General features: G+C 43.3%; 1 protein-coding gene across 1 annotated transcript in view; it reads right to left on the bottom strand.

The window, feature by feature from the left end:
• Positions 1-19,505, bottom strand: part of LOC112457741 (mucin-22-like) — a 48,985-nt gene that overhangs the window by 2,525 nt on the left and 26,955 nt on the right. The window contains 5 exon segments of the mRNA XM_025020956.1: positions 54-1,626; positions 1,800-2,505; positions 4,166-4,322; positions 5,271-5,394; positions 5,516-5,577. Coding sequence (XP_024876724.1) covers positions 54-1,626; positions 1,800-2,505; positions 4,166-4,322; positions 5,271-5,394; positions 5,516-5,577 — 2,622 coding nt within the window.

The raw sequence follows: 19,505 nt of genomic DNA, 5'->3' as shown, positions 1-19,505 counted from the left end.
AGGAATAGTAGTAGTAGGAATAGTAGTAGTAGGAATAGTAGTAGTAGAAATAGTAGTAGTAGGAATAGTACTAGTAGCAATAGTGCTAGTGCTAGTAGTCGTTTTTTCCTCGTCTTTTTTTTGCTGAATTGCCTCTGCCACTTCGACATTTTCCGTTCTCTGCTGCTTTATCTTCGAGGATATGCGTCTTCTCGGCGACCTCACTCGGGAACTCTTCCTTCTCGGACCAGATTTCCGTTCTCCGCTATTCTTGGCACCCTTTCGCTTCGTCGTCTCGCGCGGAACTACCAGTTGTCTTTCTTCGCCGGCGACGGAGTTCGATCGCTTCTCCGATTCATTTTTTATCAGGTATCCCGCGATTTGTCCTCTGTGCGCAACTTTCTCGTTGGTCTTCGATGCGTCGTGCGTGCCAGAGTTCGTTTCCTTCTCGATGTTAATCTCGATAGGTGCGTCAGTCTTCGCGGATGTGGCTTTCACTTTGGAATCATTATCGGAATCGAGTATTATTACGTCTATAACGTCTCCTCGAGATTCGTTTTTTCGAGGACGAGCAGTAGTAGATTCAGCGTAAAATTCAAATTCAAATCCTGATGTATTCTTAACGTGCTTTCTCTTATCAAGCGATTTATTAGTATTAACTTTGACACTTGAAGATGAATCTTTGTGACCTGTTTCCTCATCCTCTTCGTCCTCATTTCTATCCGTCCTTTTATTTAGATCCAAGTGTTTCGAAGCTTCTGTCTTCAAGTCTTCTAAATAATCTACTTTTTTTATTATATTGTCTTTCGCCTGCTTTACAGGTGCCGTATCGAAAGTTTCGCTATTTATCTCAACACGTTCGGTATTATTTTTAATTTCTCCAGCATCATTACGAGAGGAATCTTCGTTCGCTTCGTCGCTAAATAAAATATCCCTAAATTTTAGCAGACTCTCTTTAAGAATCCGGAAATCGACGTTAACCCGAGCACGCGCGCTTTCTTTGTTCTTCGCGTTATCTTCATCTTGACGACTGTCCGCTCCGTAAATGAAATGATACGGTTGCTCAAGCGATCGTTTCCCGCGCGAGAATCTCATTCTCTCTATCGCGTACTGGCGATTTTTGCGAATTTTCGGGACGTCGCGATAAAAGGGATCGAAGGACTCGTCGCCCTCCTTGTAATCGTCGTAGCTGGCCGGTATAGTCGGCAACGGCAACGTCACCAACTGCGTGGTGTTTAGGGGTCTGCCGGACTCATCGCTCACGCTCGCCTTCGCCGTGACGATCACCCGGGATTGCGAGGGCAGCAGAGGCGACGGATTCTGCACGAGTCTCTGGATATCCGACGGCGGCAGACTTATGGTGATCTGATGATGAGGCTTGAGCTGCGGCAATCTCTCGTCCGGCGACACGTGAATGTGTTGAGTAACCTGACGAGTGACAGACTGCGACGACTGCGGGGGCTTCGGCGAAGGCCTCGGCGTCGGATAGAATGATCTGACGGTCGTCTCAGTGGCCGGTGTCGGCAGAAAGTTGCCGGATATCCTCTGCTGCTGCTGCTGATGTTGCGACGTCTGACTTGTCTTCGTCTGCACTGTTCGGGACGACTCTTGCGGGCTTGGCACCGGAGATATCGCCAGCTTAGAAATCTAATATCACAGATAAAGAAACGTGAGAGAGATTTTAAAATATATATTTGTATTAAAGTTAATTCTGTCTGAATTTAAACCGCAGACTAAATATCGAAATAATTTTTAGCGATTGCTGTACCATTTTTATTATCAAATTTTACGCGGTTAAACATGAAATATCTTGTACGTACCTTGCCCTTGTTTGCCGACTGTATCGCCTCCAGTGCCCTTATATCCTGCTCCTGATCGTCGTCATCGCGATAGTCGGTGGTCTCGCGCGGATTGTTGCTGTGGACGGTGAACTCGCGTTCGGTGGTGCTCGCGATCCCGTGATTGTGAAATATGGGGTTGATCAAGGCCGCCGGGCTGTTTGCGTTGCTGTTAAGCAGCGTCTGTATCGTGGAGGACGTCGCGTGGTACAGCGGCGTCACGGTCGACGGTTCGCTGTGAATAATCTGCGGCGGCGGGCCCACCGTCGAGCTGTACCTGATCTGGTGGATTTGCGGGGGCGGCGGGGGTGGCGCCGGCGGCACGGTCGTCGAGCTTACGCCGCCCTGATTGCTGAACAATTGGTAGGACGTGGCCTGATTGCTGGTGCGCTCGCCGCCGTTGTGGAAGATGTACTGGTGATGATAGCCGCCGTTCTTATCGTCGTACAGCGACTTGGACTGGCTCGTGTGCACCTGCGGGAACGGCGGCTGCGGTTGATAATGCTGCGGATAGCCGGACGGATGCTGGAAGGAACCGCTAGCGGCCGTGGTGGACGGTTTGCTGGGCCGGGACGTAGTCGTGCTGGTCGTGCTCGTCGTGCTGGGTCGCGCCGAGGTAGTTCGCGACTGGTGATCCTCCACCGGGTCAATCGTCAGATCGTCCTCGTCGTCGCCGGTCTCGTGTAAGCTGTAAACAATGAAGAAAACGGACGTGCGGCGTTAAAGAAGGTAGATCGATCGATGATGAATCACGATATTGTTTCGCAGACGCGTGACTTCTCTCGGTAACGCTTTTGCACGAGTTTACGAAATTGGATATTACGTTACATGGAACATGCATCACTGTCCGGTGATTTATAGGCTACGATCTTGATGTCTGCCTCTTGATACGGGTGAGCGAGTATCTTCTTTATCTATTCATCGTGTCGCGTGACGTGATAAATTCTTGGGAAGAAAATTGTCGTCGTTAGCGGGTGCTCGAGTGTCGCGACGATGCATTCCTGCGCGTCAGTGGTTCGCGAGATTACGCTGACGGATGATAATAACGCGTGAGGTGCAAGACAGATGGGGAGAGGTCGGGGTGTTAGTTCCCGAGGGTAAAATGAGCGGCGCGGGAACGAGATTTATTGCCGATCGAAAATAAAAGTCGTCGAGAGAGGAGATGACTTAGCCGGGTTCGTCGGACATACAAATATGAAATGTATATAAATTTCGCTGGTCATGACAGTTAACCGTTATAATTTTTATCTGCATACACCCGTGGCTGTGAGAGGAGGACGCCGGCATTCCTGGGGATACCAAGCGGAGGAAAGCCGTTGAAATATTTATGGGTATATACGTACGTATAATACATACGTGCCTTTTACGTTACGACGATTTCGAGACGCTGAATCTCCCCGAGGTGTACGTTTGCACGTAAAAAATACGCATGGCACGCATCGCATAAGCGTACGAGTTTGTGAATGCGAGTCTGAGATACCGCGCCGTTTCATTTTCGCCTCGCGAACATTACACGATCATATTTCTGGGAGCGTTGCTTTGGACATTGCGCAAACGGAACGAAGCGGGAAAAATGTAGCAATCCGCGAAATGCCAGTGAGAATTTCTGAAATGCGGCGATTCGATATTACCTCGTGTACGGGGTGTTCCGCTCGCTTTAGTAAACGTTAACTTTTGATAGTAAACTTTTATCAAGTATACTTAGAATTCGGAAATTTTTTTTTATTAACTATAACAATGATTAGTAATCTTATTATTTTGATCGTTACATCAAAATTAAATTTTTTAGAAAACCGAACATTTATTCGAGTTAGAGAGCCAAAGGCAAAAAAATTTCGTTATTTATTTACATTCTACGTTTCTAAATTTCCAATAATTTCTATCGATATTGTCATTATTCGTGTCCACACGAAATTTTATACAAACCGAAGATAAATTACGTGAAATAGAAGAGGTATGTTCGGTATGTCTTCGGTCCTTACGAAACGTAAAGTGAACGTCCGAGTCTGCCGAGAATTGCGAGCGTATTCGACACCTTGTATATGACCGGCGAAGCAATCAGAGTGTGCAACAACTTCTTTCATTCGATAGCCAGTTTCTGCTCGCAGCGATTTGCATCAATGTGAAACCGGAAAATAGATTAGCGTTCGACTCGCCGTGTCATTAATGAAATTTCCAGAAAGTCAGAATTATCATTAACCCTTTGACAAGCCATTTTCTTACTCCGTTACAGCACCGTGTAAATCGCCACCTTCTGGGCCGACAAACACAAAAAAGAAAACTAGATTTTATAGTCACGCTATTAAATACAGCAAAATAAGGCGCGGTTTGCGTCCTTATAGAATTACCTGAGCGTCACAGCGTTATTGCCGTAGAGTTCCAGATTCAGATTGTAGAATCGCTCGCTCTTGCTGCAGTCGACCTCGTCAACCCTCTCGCAGACTCTGGTCTCCTGGTCGAAGACGGTCCCGTTCAGACAGAGGAATTTTATGTCCATAATCTCGTCTGAAATCAGGTCTCACGGTGAAGAAGAGGGTCATTAATCGGGGATGCTCTAGAATCTCGGGGCGTGCTCGTTCTTAAAGATCTTGTTGATGTGGCTTTAGTGCGACCCTGACTTCGAATTCGACTATCATCAGTCGAGTTTCACGATATTAACGTTACTTAATTTAAAAAATCACGAACAAATTAACTATAAATTGCATATATTTTATTTATGTATATTTTATTTATGTTTCAAGTTGAGATCACTCGCATCTTTACCGAGAGAATGATTTACCTTCACGAGAGACGCTTTTTGCATATTTCGGAAATATTCGTACTCTATATTCTACATAACTCCCGGAGAGACCTACACGCGTCTTGTCCACTTCGATTCGATCCATAAGTCCATAAAGTCGATTTTATACGGGAGATTATGCAAATCGTTTTATATGTCAAGCGTTCACGCGACGAAAGAGTCGGAGCTGGCCGTTTGGATCCGGGGCTGAAAACCGACGATTTGTCAGGCACGGACCCGGATTAGAAAAGAATCAGAAGTAGTAATTAATAGCGGCGCGAGTATATATAGGATCGGCATGTGTTATTTTGAAGGTAAGTAGATCATTTTATTAGAAAGTCAAAGGCTGCCCATTGGAGTTTTGTAATATCGATAGCTGGAGATCGCTCACGGCGAGAATGTCACGGTCGTCGAAGAACGTTTACTGACCTAAGCCGGAGAGTCTGCCTTTGACTCGTCACGAGGAGTCGGTCTCCCCGTCGTGCGCGAATTCGATCTTTAGAATTCGTCGATTAAAATTTCTGTTCATGACTTTCTTCCCGAAAAACACGCAGCGAAATGAAGCAACAAATGTTCTTTTTATAATTTTCTTTTGTAAATGCGTTAAAATACAAATGATTTAAGCCACAATTGGCGCGGTATTTGGGGATCCCGCCTTCATAATGCAGAACTACCTTTCTGGCCGATGGTGCAGACGTGAAACATTTGACAGCCCGCCTCGACGTCCGCGTAGTATCCGCCGATCACCTTTCCTTGACACGAGAAATTCGTCTCCGGCAGGTTGTCGAAGTCCAGATACTTAAAAATCAGAAATTGACGCTTCAGCGGAAAGAAAATTCGGCTACTATTCGCGGTGAGGTTTGTTTAAAAAGCGTTTAATTTATCCTTCAGAATTATTCAATCAACTTTGAGCACTTACGCCAGGTTCCCCCGCGCTGCATAACAAACGGCCATGACGAAAGTCGAGAATGGACACGAAAACTGAAAAAGAAAAGAAAACAAATGGGGCGTGAGACAACACAGAAATTATGATAAAGCAACGAAAAAGTTTGCAAGATTAGGGAGTAACTTGCGCGGTCCGAGATAAATCGTTTCTGTTTTTATATCTCTTGATGGGCGATCGAAAAAGGAAACAAACTCTAAAATCTGCTGGTGCGGCGTGACTCTCAGAAAATTGAACGCGTTCTTGAAATTTTTTCTAAAATGCAATCACGAATCTATTCTTGGTAAGCGCGTTTTCCTCGAGCTTGACTTTCGCTTGCGATATTTTTCTCGAGTCGCGCGTGCATCACGTTCGGATAGGCGCGTCGATGAGATAATACAGCAGTCATCTTTTGCCGAAAGTTAAAGGGAAAAAAATCTTGCGGTCGCCATCTCATTCGGCGCAATCGTGTAATTTACGCGAAGGTAATTTATGCAGTTTTGCAATCGGGCCCGGGGTCTCCGGGGACCCCGTAGTACCAGTTGCAGCTATAATTATGCACAACTATCGTCACGCACCGACGATAGGTTAATGCACCAGACTGCTCCATAAATTCGAGTTTGCTAGTTCGATTTGCTACCGTTATAAATACAACATAATACAGCGTAACTGCAATGTTACATAAACGCGGGCGAACTGAATAAAATGTCACTAAACCGGCGAAAGATTAAAGAGAGAAAAGACTGAACAAATGTCAATAAAATAGATCTAAAATTGGTTTAAGTGTGCAAGAGAAGGAGGTTGAGGAAAAAATTATTCATCCTTGGACAAAATAAGCATTTCCAATCAGCATTTATATCTGTCATAACAGCATGTATTTTTCGCCAAATAAAAGATGAGGCTTCGTGAAAAATCGGAAGATGCAATACAACGAAAAAGTAATGATAGTGGAGTAGGCAACTTTCACCTCACTTATCTAACACGTGCCAGACAGGTGTTAATTGTTACCGTCAGACTAAATTATATTCTTCGCTCTGGCTCTCTGTCTCGTAGTTCGTTGCGGCATGCTAATAGCCCTCTGGGTATTCAAATTGCAAGATCCATATTTTTTATCGATATCAAGATTTATGTAACGCGATTATAATTGATTTACGGCTTATCGTTTTAATGTCCCGTCGACACGTTGAAGCACGAAAGCAATATTTCAAGCACGGTAATAAATAAATAAATATGTCACGAGAAATTGTACAATTTTTATTTATACAATTTTATTTTATTCTCATAATAAAATTAATTGTTAAACATCTAAAATGCTCCATAAGCTCGTATTTCTAAACTTTTAAAATAGCGTTAATATCGTTGAGTTTATTGATAATATTGCAATAAGTCTGCTAATTATATTTCCGGCTGAGCGCTTTCAGCGCCCGCTTTCATCCGTTTCATTCCACAATTTGACCGTGAAGCGCTACCTTGCCAGCAATTGCACCTGCTGGATAATGCAATCGCGATACCTCGCAGCCGTTCCTGTAAAACGAAACGAGGCATTATCGTGTCCTACGGGCGACTTTTAATTCGCAACGCGCAAAGACGAACGCGGGCCTTTCACCGTGTGGCGCTCGTGTAAAATATATATTCCGCGTGTTCTCCTAGCGCGCGAGGCCGCGCTCGCTCTCGATATACAATTATGTAATTCGGATAAAAAGGCGAAGGGATAGGAAAGAAAAACACGTCGAAACGGCATGGCGTAAACCGGCGCGAAACAAAAAGCAGAAACGGTATACGTCGGATACGCCCGTCATCGGGCGTTTCGCCGATTATTTTTTTACATACGCTGACCTTTCGTTCGACACGACACGATGGCCCGGCCCGCGACGTCATGCGACATTAGTTTCCATCAGTTTCACCGCGGGCAACGTTGTTATTAATGTTGTATAGCTTTCTCGAGGTGAAAGAATATTCATCTTTGTCGATTTCGTTCGGATCAGGGGTACAGACGTGCCGCTTACATTAAACATGACTATACCACTCTCCTGTATCTTGTATTACGTTGAAATTGATTATTTAATAATTTCCACTCACGTATATTACAAGGAATAACATTTTTCTGTAATAACAGATACAAGTGGAAAATTATCTTTCTGTAGAGATATTTTTTGTTTATTATTTTACGTTATCCTGGTGGAAAGATTTCTCAGAATTTCTCATTTTATTAATCAGAATTTCTATGAAAATTTTCAGATTTTCTCAGAATGCTCAGAATTTTTCAGATATTTTTATATAAATTGGAACGTTTTTCAGAAATTTTAGTTTTATTAATACTTTGAAATACATATAATACATATGTATAAGATTAAAATTTTAAAAATAATTTTATGATTATGTAACATATTTGAATGCCCTACTACCTTCATAAGCTATGTTGAGGTATTCAAATACGTTATATGATCAAGGAATCTCTGTGCAATTTATCAGAAATTTTTATACATACGGATACTAAGATCTTCCTGAAAAATATCCTCATTCAATTATTTCTGAAGGTATCTGAACAATTTCATATATTCTTTCAGAATTTTTAATAAATCTCATTTCTTACAAAGTTTCTGAGAAGATACGAGAAATTTTTTTACCAGGATAGACCAAGTAGTTTATAGTTTCATAGCTTTGCGTTCATAAACTGCCCTTGAACTTGAACAGCGGTACTAATCCGACCACTGCGTGCAAACTGTACGTATTACAAAAGAAAAGGACCGATTAGGAAGGCGAAAGGGTTATATGGATCGAGTCACGTTGAGAGCGTCTCGTGTATAAGAGGTTAAAAAGGGAAAGGAGGAAGAAATGGAAAGCGCGGTCGCGGCACACGTCAGGATTCTACGGTAGAAACCGAAATTTCATAAATAATTCCTCGGGCATACCGCGCTCGGCCAACTGTGACGAAGTTCTTTGAAACTCCTTGGCGTTCCTCTCCGACTTCGTTCTGCACTGATCTAGTCGCGCTCTGGTCATGGACTTTTGCCTTCATTGATCGCGGACTCCCGTTCTTTGCCGCATGCAGGATCAAAGCGATCCTCCTCTTGTTCTATCTTGTCGGGCATCCGAAACATTCGAAAACGCAATCTGAGTTCAAATCGTTACGAACACGGTTTCGTAACCGCGCCAGAATGTTACGGACACGGATTTGTTGTTGAGGAACGTGCGGTGCTGGTATCAATTTAATCGAAAGTAACCATTTATTACGAGAGAATCCGGAAGAAGAAGAAAGAGGTCAAAAGCCAATCGATATTTTATTTTGATTTTATTTATACATTTTTATTTGATTTTATTTACATCCCTTTTAGTCTGCAGGAATCGTAGAGTGATATTACAAAGAATGTAATTGCAAATGAATATTCTATGTGCATGGGCATATTAATCTAGCTTTAAAGAGTCAGATATGCACAGTAAAAGTAATTTAAGATTCATGTATGCGGCGCGATACCTACTGCTTTAATTTGCCTTAATGAGCTTATAACTTATATATATACATATTTATGTTCTTAATCCTTAATTCTCAATTATTCTTATTTATGACTTACATATTTTATATAAAAGTCACTTCTAATTTTGTTTTCGCTGTTTTTTTATACGCAATGTAAAATATTACATCCGTCGAAAATTCGTTTGACATTTTGAAGTCCAAGAGGGAAGAGGACCTTTTAATCTCAGAAATTTTCTCAGAAATGCGAAATATCATCAGTCTATCGACAAACGCGGACTTCGCGCAGGCATTTTCAGATTCTTTCGCGCGGGGAAAAAAAAACACCGATCGCGGCGACATGTCTATTCCGCATCGCTGCGATCATCCCGATCATTAATCATCGTCGAGATTATTTCCTGACATCGCGGCCGCGTGGGGCACGCGCGTGCACGCTGCATCTCCGACGGCGACGGCGCCACGGCGACGTAACGCCGGGGGAGAAGCACGTGGCGCATCGTGCATTATAGTAATAATCAATCCGGCTTTCGTTCATTGCAATTTTCGCTTAATGACGCGCTCGCTTACGCGGGAAACGGGATTCCACCATCCGCCGAGCGTATCGCCGCTTCGCGTATATATCTATACACGTATAATGGTCCAGATGCACGTATACGGTTGCTCACTTCTTTTCTCACCATGCGCAACCGTATACAGGCGTATCCGAAGAAGCGTAGAAGCCAGTGATATAATCCCTTAGCGCGTAACACCTGTGTGAATCCCGTGACATTTAGAACTGCGAGCTTTAGCACCGGTTCGTCGCTCGTCTTCGCGCGCGATCTTCGATTTCGTCGATAAACTGTATCTTCCCCCGATATTATCCTAGCATTTGTTACCGCTGTCCACAGCATCCCGGTCGATCTCAATGAGTGGACCATTTCATAAGCGCGCGCGCGCGCGGGTCTCGCAGAGGGATGTGAAAGCGTGCGGATCCTCCCACGCGGCCGACCGTCCTCGGCACGAGGCAAAAGATCCTATCGATCTTTATGACGCTTTATTACCGAGCGATCAGGAAGACTTATATGTGTATAATTAGGTAATCTGTTAATTGGACTAGAATAGACGAGATAGCGATCGTTCGAAAGTTCTCCAGAGACAAACGATCGTTGGAGACGTAACGAGGAGGAATTAAATATGAGTATCTTTCTTCTATTAGCGAAGCTTATAATGTCAATCAGCAATACGACGAACCCCGTAAATAAATAACAGAACTGTATATTACTTCACGATTAATCAATTAGATATAAAAATGAAGCCTGAACAATAGTGACTGATTTGTTTTATTTCTGTCTAAAGGCAAATAAGAATAAGATATATTCATATTGTAAAAATATTGCTGGATAAATTTATTAGATTAACTAACAATAAGACATACGGTTTCAAGACACACCATTGCAAACGCCAATTACTGATTCGTTGTATTTCTGTTCAAAGGCGAACAAGAGAAATGCTGGTATTACGTTGTGTTCAAAAATATGGTTAGATAAATTCGCTAGATTAACTAAGGCGGACGGTATTTTTTTTCTTTTTTTTTTACATTGTTCCCGCAACACACGCACGTGGAAACCGCGCGAGACAAAGTATCAGGTCGCACCATCGCGAACGACTTAATTAATATCGACAATCGCGCGAATCGGCGAGAAATCGAAAGTAAGCGGGCTCGGACAGAGCCGCGCTTGAAATGAACCGTGGATCGATCGTGTATTGGGAAACGGTTCCGCGATCGAGGCGGACCAGTGAGCGTACCGCAGGGAAGAACAGAGCGCTTTTGTTTGCGTCGGCGTGCTGATAATAATCGGCGGCTCTACGGGCAATAAATGGCGATTACACGCTCTCGTTCGCCCGCGTTCGCGGCTAATTAACGGTTAATCGATCGGCAACGTTAATCGCTCGTGAATCCGAGAGATTCATTTTTAGCCCGAAGCTTCCGCAACCCTCGGTCGCGACGCCGTAATTAATTCCGCTCCCCTTCCTTTCGCGAATATTAATTACGCCTGCATGAGAATAAATCACGGATTCGCTCGGCCATCGACGTAGGTTGCCCAATCGGCCTTGCATACGTTAGTTTATAGGTCGTTCGCGTAAATGTTAATTGAAGTCGAAGCTTAGCTAATTTTCCGTGTTTCTTTTTTAAATTGTTCCACGCTCTCGCAAACGAGATGAAGAAGCACCTCGACTTCGCTCAACTTCATATCACGCATTTACAACACGGACGGCCTTGTGGAAGGAAACAGGTATGACTTGCGGCAGCAAGATTTGTAGCAACGCAGCAAAGGTAACTCTTCGCAAATTATCCGTTTGCATTACAGTTAACAGAGACAGCGACAGGCTTTATTTTATATCCTTTCCATAATGACATTTTGATAGTTTTAATTCGCATTTACGTCTTGTACGATTTCGCAATCGACAACCACTGCAGCTTTGTGCATGCTTTGCCTCCTCAGTCCTCCCCTCTTTTCTTTCTCTCTCTCTCTCTCTCTCTCTCTCTCTCTCTCTCTCTCTCTCTCTTTGGAACGAAGACGTCTCAAATCCCGATTATCGCAATCTAACCGTCACTACCATTAACGTGATATTACCGTTACAGTAGCGTCGCTCCGACGGCGTTACTCCATCAGGCAGGAGTATTGCTCAATCCCCTCCGGCGGCTCATCTCGAGGAGCCAGTTTGCCCCCTCCCTCCCCCTCACGCGATCTCATAGAGCTGCACCATATACTTTTTACCCGCGCGAAACCCATTCTTTACGCTGATTACTGTGATCGAGCGAGAAGGAAATCAAATTATTGCCGGCGCTTCGACGCCGCGCCAATTATACGCGCATCTCGCCACCCGGCCGTCCCGTTTTTTTATTCACAGCACTAGCGCAATATCGCCATAACTCGATATTACACGGGTCCGATCAAGACGTCGGCTGATGCTTCGTTAATTAGCACCTCGGTGTGATTAGATGTAAGCACGCGGGCCTCGATCCTCGATCGCATCGATCCCGCTCGAAATTTTATTGCGTCATAATTCCCATATTTGCAACTTCATATATCTAAAGTGATCATCTCTTCGACTAAAGCCGAGAAAAATTTTATCGTCGGCAAATATCCATTTCTTCGAAGCTCGATCGTGAATCGTCGGTCCGTTATTATAATCCGTTCTCTCAGATCGCGGAAACGCGCGCCAGACGATGCGTAAGTACCATCTAACCGTGTCTTAAGGATGTCACGTACGAGGAAGAGCCGTGATACGTCCCCCGCGATTTTACTATACAGCCCGAAAGGGCACGTCGCGTCGATGCGCATTGCGGAATCGCGTAAGAAGAGCACCTTTCACCTTCCGCGAGCTCACATAGATCGCCTTTATGTCGATACGTCCGCGATTACCAGCGTAATTTACGTCCGTCGGCGCGGGTATTCGACGCACAAAAACAGATGTTACCCCGTGTACACAGCGGTAAACTCCGATTACCGATCTCCGTATTCCGTTTAATTAAACGCTGACCGAATTCTTGGAGGATTTGCATTAAACTTACCTTAAAATTTATATCGAGACTTACCTTGTGATTGGAATGGCATTCTGTTATTTTGTCGCCGAAATATTTAACAAGAATTCCAATCTTGAGAAATTTTCATAATGCTAATTTATTTAGTTTTTGAAGAATAAATATTGTGAAATATTCTGTGTGAATACAAGCGAAATGTTACTTTTTGTCACACAGATGATCCAATACTTTTGACGGATGAATCGTTACTTTCGACGGCTTGATTTAATGTAATTTCTCGTTACGCTGAATCTCATCACTAGTGTGGAACACTGTTCTGCTGTCTGTGCACGTCGCGATATTACGTCAATTCCATCGGTGATCCGCGACCCGCGCGATGAGCATAATCCATCACGAGAAAGTACTTTGAAAAACTGATCCGGGAAATCGGCCGATCGCAACGCGCGGATGCTGCTTGAATAATTACACGGCGCAGCAGGTAGAACCGCGGATGAATGATCTTCCTGAAAACGATCGCCACTCGAGATGCATAATTTCGAAACGCTCCAGATTTGAAGGAACCGCGATCGTTTAACACGTGGTACAACGATACTTCATACAAATTGAAAATATGAATAAAGAAAATGCATGGAATAAACATTTTTATTAAAAATACACGGCATCCGTGACATTATACGTCAGGTATTTTATTCAAAGCAGATTAGATAATCTTGAAATGCAAAATAATCTTAAGTATGCAAATATTTTACAATGTTCTTTATTTTAAAACAAATTATATTTGAGACATAAAAATATAAGCGTTATAAGTGATGAAGAAGATTATTGTAGTGTTAAAATTCGCAACAATGTTGGATGCGTGCATGCACGAAGGAAGTTTCTCGGATCCGGAAGCTGTTGAAATTGGAAATCGCTGCGAAGGCGTCCTAGACGAAAGCGTTTATCCAATTAAAATGTTAATGAAGGCTGTCAAAGATTGCTCCGTTTCCGCGTGTGTTACTCACTGGCTGTCTTGCTTCTTGCGAACCGTACTGATCATTTGCTTCAAACGATATATACATGTAATGTCAATATTTTATTGCAACATATATTAAGTAGCAAATTATTAAATATAATAAATGTGTGAAAAAAAATACAATTCTATCCAGCACGAAGTAATGCTTCAAAGATTAAAATCTATGCGGGTCAGATGTCGAGTTTCTTCATTAATTTGTTTACTAAAAGTGTACGAACCACAAATCATTCACCGGAGCGCAAAACCAAAAAGAAAAACTAAGGCAAAATCAACGAGAACGAAAGTGAAGGTGAGCAGAACGCAGATGAAGCGAACCGTTACAAAACCGAGGCGTGATAGTAAAAGGATGAGAAGGTCGCGGATCGGTTCACTTTCTAACTGTCATAACATCCTGAAATAGCATGGAAAGAGTGCCCGGCTAGTCCCCAAGCAGGTAGAAGACAACCCGTTGTCTCTCGTTCTGAAACAGCGAAATTCGTAATAAAGGTCGGCTCGTTTCGAAAGGTTACAGTGCAAGAAGATACCGTAAGATTAAAGATGTATGCGAAGTGTATCCGACCTGAAGTGATTTACGGGGGATCCAAGAAATATCGCCGTTCGCTTTATTCGCGGAAAAATTTTGATCCCGAATTCGAGAAATCAAATCTTCTGAAATTTCTAGACAACAAGATGGGCCATTATAAATTGACAAGCACATAAAAAAGTAGATTATTCTAATAAGATTAAGGGCCGGTTGTTCCAACCTATTGGTAAGCTACCTGATAGTTAAATCTCAAGTCTATCTTTGTCCAATGTAAAGGATAAACAAAGACATACATATATGATTTAACTATTAGGTAGTTTACCAACAGGCTGGAACAACCAGCCCTAAGATTGATAAAAATCATCATTTTCTTGATGTAGGTATAGTATACAACAAGCACTGTGAATACTCTTCTCTCGTGAAACTGTCTGCGTATATCATATTAACGTATCAATGTAGCTACCTCGATCATCATTCCGTAATTTTTTCTTTTTCTCAAATAAAGATACATCTGTAAAAATTATCTCTTGTTTATGGAATGTCTAGGTGTCTCTAAATACACATCGTCGCGTTGCGCCACTTGCAGTCGTCTAATGCAGCGGGGAAATGGCACGCAGGAAGAAAGACGAAGGAGGAAGAGGAGGTACAGTTAGTTTCTTTAGCGGGATGAACGAGCAGGTATTTAAGGTCAAAAGAAGAGAATATAGCTCTTGTGCAACTGCTCGTTTGTGTCAGTCATAAGCATATAGGAGGTCGCGTCCGACTGAAAAGCAATAAATAAGTTTCGTGATATAACGAGGAAGAGTCACGTCACGTGTCGTTTTCGGGATATCGTGAACAGTACTCGCGCGACTGGCGGATTAAAATTTCAGTTCGCATAATTTCGAGAAACGCCAAAGTGTAAAAAAAAAAAACAAAGTAACGGTAAAAAATTTTTATTACATATCGTCATGATGCATAAAACTCGCACAAATTTGTTTAATAAGTAATAGAAAAAAAATTCTAAGATTCTGTATCATGAAACAAAAATTGATACGACCGATGTTCCTATTTCATAACGTGGTTTCTTTGTAATTAATAAAAATAAAATAATGTGCCGTCTTTTTAATACCGGTATTGTTGATATCGTCTATATATTGCGATTTATATATTAAATACATATAAAAATCATTAGAATATATTATATTACAATGCAAAAGAGCGCCGCGCTTCTCCAGGGTTTATTCAGCCTGTTCTTCAATCCTTGCAGATTTTAAGCTTCTTATTGCAAGAGGCAGCGAACGAGCAAACAAAGAGATAAGAGGATGAGAAACGCCGAGGATCCCCTTGTAAGAATTTAAATTGTTAAGCAAAGCCGTCGTCCCGCGCGGCCACACTCGAAATTCCTCGCGTGGTCGTGATCGACGAGACGTGTCGACAATGAGTCGCGCAAGAAATAAACGCAACAAAAAAAAATTACGTGCGTACTCAAGGGTCACGATTAATACGGTAATCGCAATTTGCATGCTTCCGCCCCGATAGCCCCGCGGCTGACCTCCGTGCAACACGCGCGCAAGAATGTCGGGAATATCATACTCCCGGTAGACGGACAGTAGAATTGCACACCTTCCTCGTAATGTCAAGGTTCAATTATTTACAAGGCGAACGTTAAGGCACGAATTAATAAACCCGTATACCGTTGCGCGCGGATTTATCGCTCCGCCGTACTCGAATTCGCATTAGCGCCCGATCTGGCACTCATTGTGGCGAGTCGTTCATTTATCTTTGGTGTCACGTTCTCGTTTAATGTATAATATTGTCAATGAGAAAATAAGAGAGGGATATTTTTGTAGCAATTTTAATTTTGTCAGTTGACTTTGGTGTGCCCCACCGTACAATAATTTAATTGTATATTCTATTTATATTAATTGAAATAGAAAAATTTTTACTTTTTTTTATCAACACATATAATTTTATTATCATAATCAGCTCTCTTGAGAAAAAAAAAAAACAAAAATTAAAGAATATTTAAAACAGTATTTTCCGATCAGAATGCGTTATTAAAATATTGTACGATGGTTGCAGGAGACTCTGTCTCGAATCGTATTTACTAAACAGCTTTAATCGTCTTAAGTGTGCATTTATTTTCGCAATTGAGCATACAAGAAAATCGTCAACGGGATTCCATAAGTTAATACAAGATTCCGTTAAGTGCATCTTGATGAGAGAAGTGCTCTTCGCATTTTTAGCTTAGAACGCATCAAATAAGAAGCTATTAACGGCGGGGGGAAAAGTGACGGCGATGGAAACGAGTTCTCCGGATGGTTTCGGGTGAATCAGCTCCTGGCATTTAGAAAAAGAATCAACTTTTACAGTTAGCGGGGAAGGAAAGGAGGCTCGCGCGGACGAAGAGGAAAACCGGAGGTCATGGCGGTCCAATTGACTGTTTAAATATTTATGAGGACGTTCTCCATTCGAGACCAGAGAGCCTAAACAGCGCCACCCGAATTCTCGTCCTTTGTAAACTTTCTCCCGAACCGCACTTCTTTATTCCATCCACTTTTCTCTTTCGTTCGTTCTGTTTACGGCGAATTAAGATAGTGTTTAGAGACGCATCAGCCTTCAGTGTTTCCTAAATTTTTCGTGGAACGCATATTTAACACATAAGTACAAATACGCATTTTAAATATATCTTAATGCCTAAATAAATTTTGATATTTAAAAAAATTATATTATTTTAATAATATTTAATTTAATCTTAAAATTAACAAAATACATGTCAGTGATAGATATAATATCCGTTGCTTAACAATAAATGAGAATTTTGTAGAATGCAGATTTAATAAATAAAATTAACAATAAATTTTAACAAAAGATAATAGCAGCAGATATAATCCGTTACTCAATAAAGAAGATATTCTGCAAGAAACCTGCTGGAAGTAATTTGCATATTGTAAATTACGGAACTGGATTATTTTTGCGAGAATTCTAGACATTAAGAAAAATACAAATAAAAAAAATAAAAAAAACAAGTCTTCCTTCATCGCGTTCTTCCTTCTTTTAAGACATTGTCTTCTATAAATAAGAGGTCATTAGCATAATTATGCGTCCGGGCAATCAAGTTGGAATGTTCTTTGGAGCGGCGGCGGGCAGACGATGTCAATCCGGGTCAAACGACATTTATCTAGCGCGAACGGGACGAAACGCGCGCGGAGGGGGAGGACACAGCCCCGAATCCGCACGTGCCACCAACGAGCTCGAGGAAACCACAAGGAAGGCGCTCGGCTCCTTTCCGCTACGCGAGCGAGCGCGCGAATCACGTAACGGCATTACAATGCGGTTACACACCTAGTCATATTTTCGCGTCGCGGGCGGCTCTATATCGCGATTTTGCACAATATATATCTCAACGAGTCGATACGCGGTCGCTCATGGATCTAGATCCGCAAGGATAATTAGCTCGAGCTGCCACAATCTATCTTCCGCCCTCTTACCCGTGCACCTACGTATGTACGTATACACCTCCATCCCTTCCCACCGATTGTGTTTCTCGCTCGCTAGATCACCTCGCGCTAAAGGCGCGACTTCCGGCTCGATATTATTGCGGCGCGAATTATATCGGATTTCTGCGCCCTTTCCTCGTGCGCGCAATCATCATTAGTTTCCCGGAGTCGTTCGATCCGAGAGAGGGATCAATCAAAACTGACGTGTTTACGGTAAACATTCTCGCCGGCAGGATAAATCGACCGCCGCGGTAATTATTTCGAGAAGGGGGAAAAATCACGGGAGGCTGATAGATCGGGCGGATTGCTCGCGCGGTTCGCGCGTAACGCGCTCGCGGTCTTGCGTAAATTGAGACGTAATAATTCGCGATCCGCGCGGCGAGGCGACGACAGGCGCACCGATGTCGAGGGGGAAGGAAGGGAAGAAAAAAGAAAGAAGAAAAAAAGGCGGCATTCCGCCTTCCCGATCGAGTTCGCCGTTCCCGCTCGATCGGGCGCACTCACGTCGCGCGGGAAGCGATATCGCTGCGGAGAAGGGGAGGGACACACGTTGCATTGCACATATCGTCGATTGCGCTCGTGCGAATCCTGCGTAACACTTTCTAGAGCCGACATTACACCCAGCGGTATACCCGGACGTTATAAGACCGCGAGACGTTGGAATAAATAGAACTTTGCGAACGTGTTCGAAATGTCCCCGGTCACTTGCGCTACCGGCGTGACGGCGCGGCGCGGCCGCGGCCGCGGCTCTCGTTCGCGGTGACTCTCTGTCACGCCAATGCGTATTTCCGCTATTTCCAGTTCAATTCGTCGCGAATTAAAGCCGCGCCCGTTTCCAGTCCCTTCAACGAGATCGGTCTTTGACGATCTTCTCACGGGACGTGGCAAGTCGCCGCCGCTTATTCGCGAGGGCGGACGTCGCGTGTCGTTAGCTAAAATCAAAATTGCGTATATTCCTGCATTTCAAGTTGTCTGATCTAATTATTCAAAATAATTAAAAATAATTCATAGATAATAATTGTTTTTAATAATTAGAAAAATTCGACTCATCTTTTATCGTCCGGAAGATTATTCGAAAGGGAACGTGTCTTGGATTGACGTCGAGTTTCGCTCGATTTCCTGCGAAATGTGCCGGATTTTCGATTTGGATCCTCGATCCGCGAAACGAGGCGAAATCGTAGATCACACGCACACGGCACACGCGGGTGTTTCATGTATGAGCGAGTGGTGCGCGAGAACGCGAGAACGAAGTCATTGCTATTCGCGGCCCGCCACGGGAAACGGAAGTCCTCCATTATCCCCCGAGGCATCGGATACGCTCGTATCGCGGCACATTCCGTCTCAAACGAGACGTCGGCGTCGAGCGTAAAAAAATTTTCCCTTCTTCCGGACCTCCGGGCGTCGATCTCGCCGCGCGAAACTGCTCCGGCAAACAGGCTCCGACGCAAAGCGCAAAGCGCGACTGCAGCGTGGAAACTCGTTGGATAAATAGCCGACACGTTGCTGCCCGGTACGCAAATAACGCAATAAGGGCCAGTTCCACAAATGTCGGTTAACTCTTAACCTTAGGTTAACTTACTCTTCGTCTCTTTCTAAGGGGGACGTTAGAAAGAAACAAAGGATAAGTTAACCTGAGGTTAAGAGTTAACCGACATTTGTGGAACTGGCTCTAAGTATAATATAAATAACAATATTAATAACTGCGAGAGGCTTCTATGTTCTCGAACTCCGCGCGGCAAAGTCTCCGCCGTCTTATTATTAATCATTTATCAAACTGACCGCCAGGTGAAGTAACGCGAGGAACTAACGTCGCTTCTTTCCCGTTTCGGTCGGCAATATTAATGACGCGCCGCCGGTTTGATTTGTTGCGCTTCTTTCGGCGAAGACAGCGGCGATTTATAATATAGTAACGCGAACTTTTCCGCGCGGTACGCGACGACGATGGAAGGTGGATTCGTATTCGTGCAACCGG

The sequence above is a fragment of the Temnothorax curvispinosus genome, unplaced genomic scaffold (genome assembly GCF_003070985.1).
Source record: "Temnothorax curvispinosus isolate PA1 unplaced genomic scaffold, ASM307098v1 QBEX01008203.1, whole genome shotgun sequence".
Classification (NCBI taxonomy): domain Eukaryota; kingdom Metazoa; phylum Arthropoda; class Insecta; order Hymenoptera; family Formicidae; genus Temnothorax; species Temnothorax curvispinosus.
The sequence above is the reverse complement of the archived record's forward strand: the minus strand, read 5'-3'. Positions and strand labels throughout refer to the sequence as shown.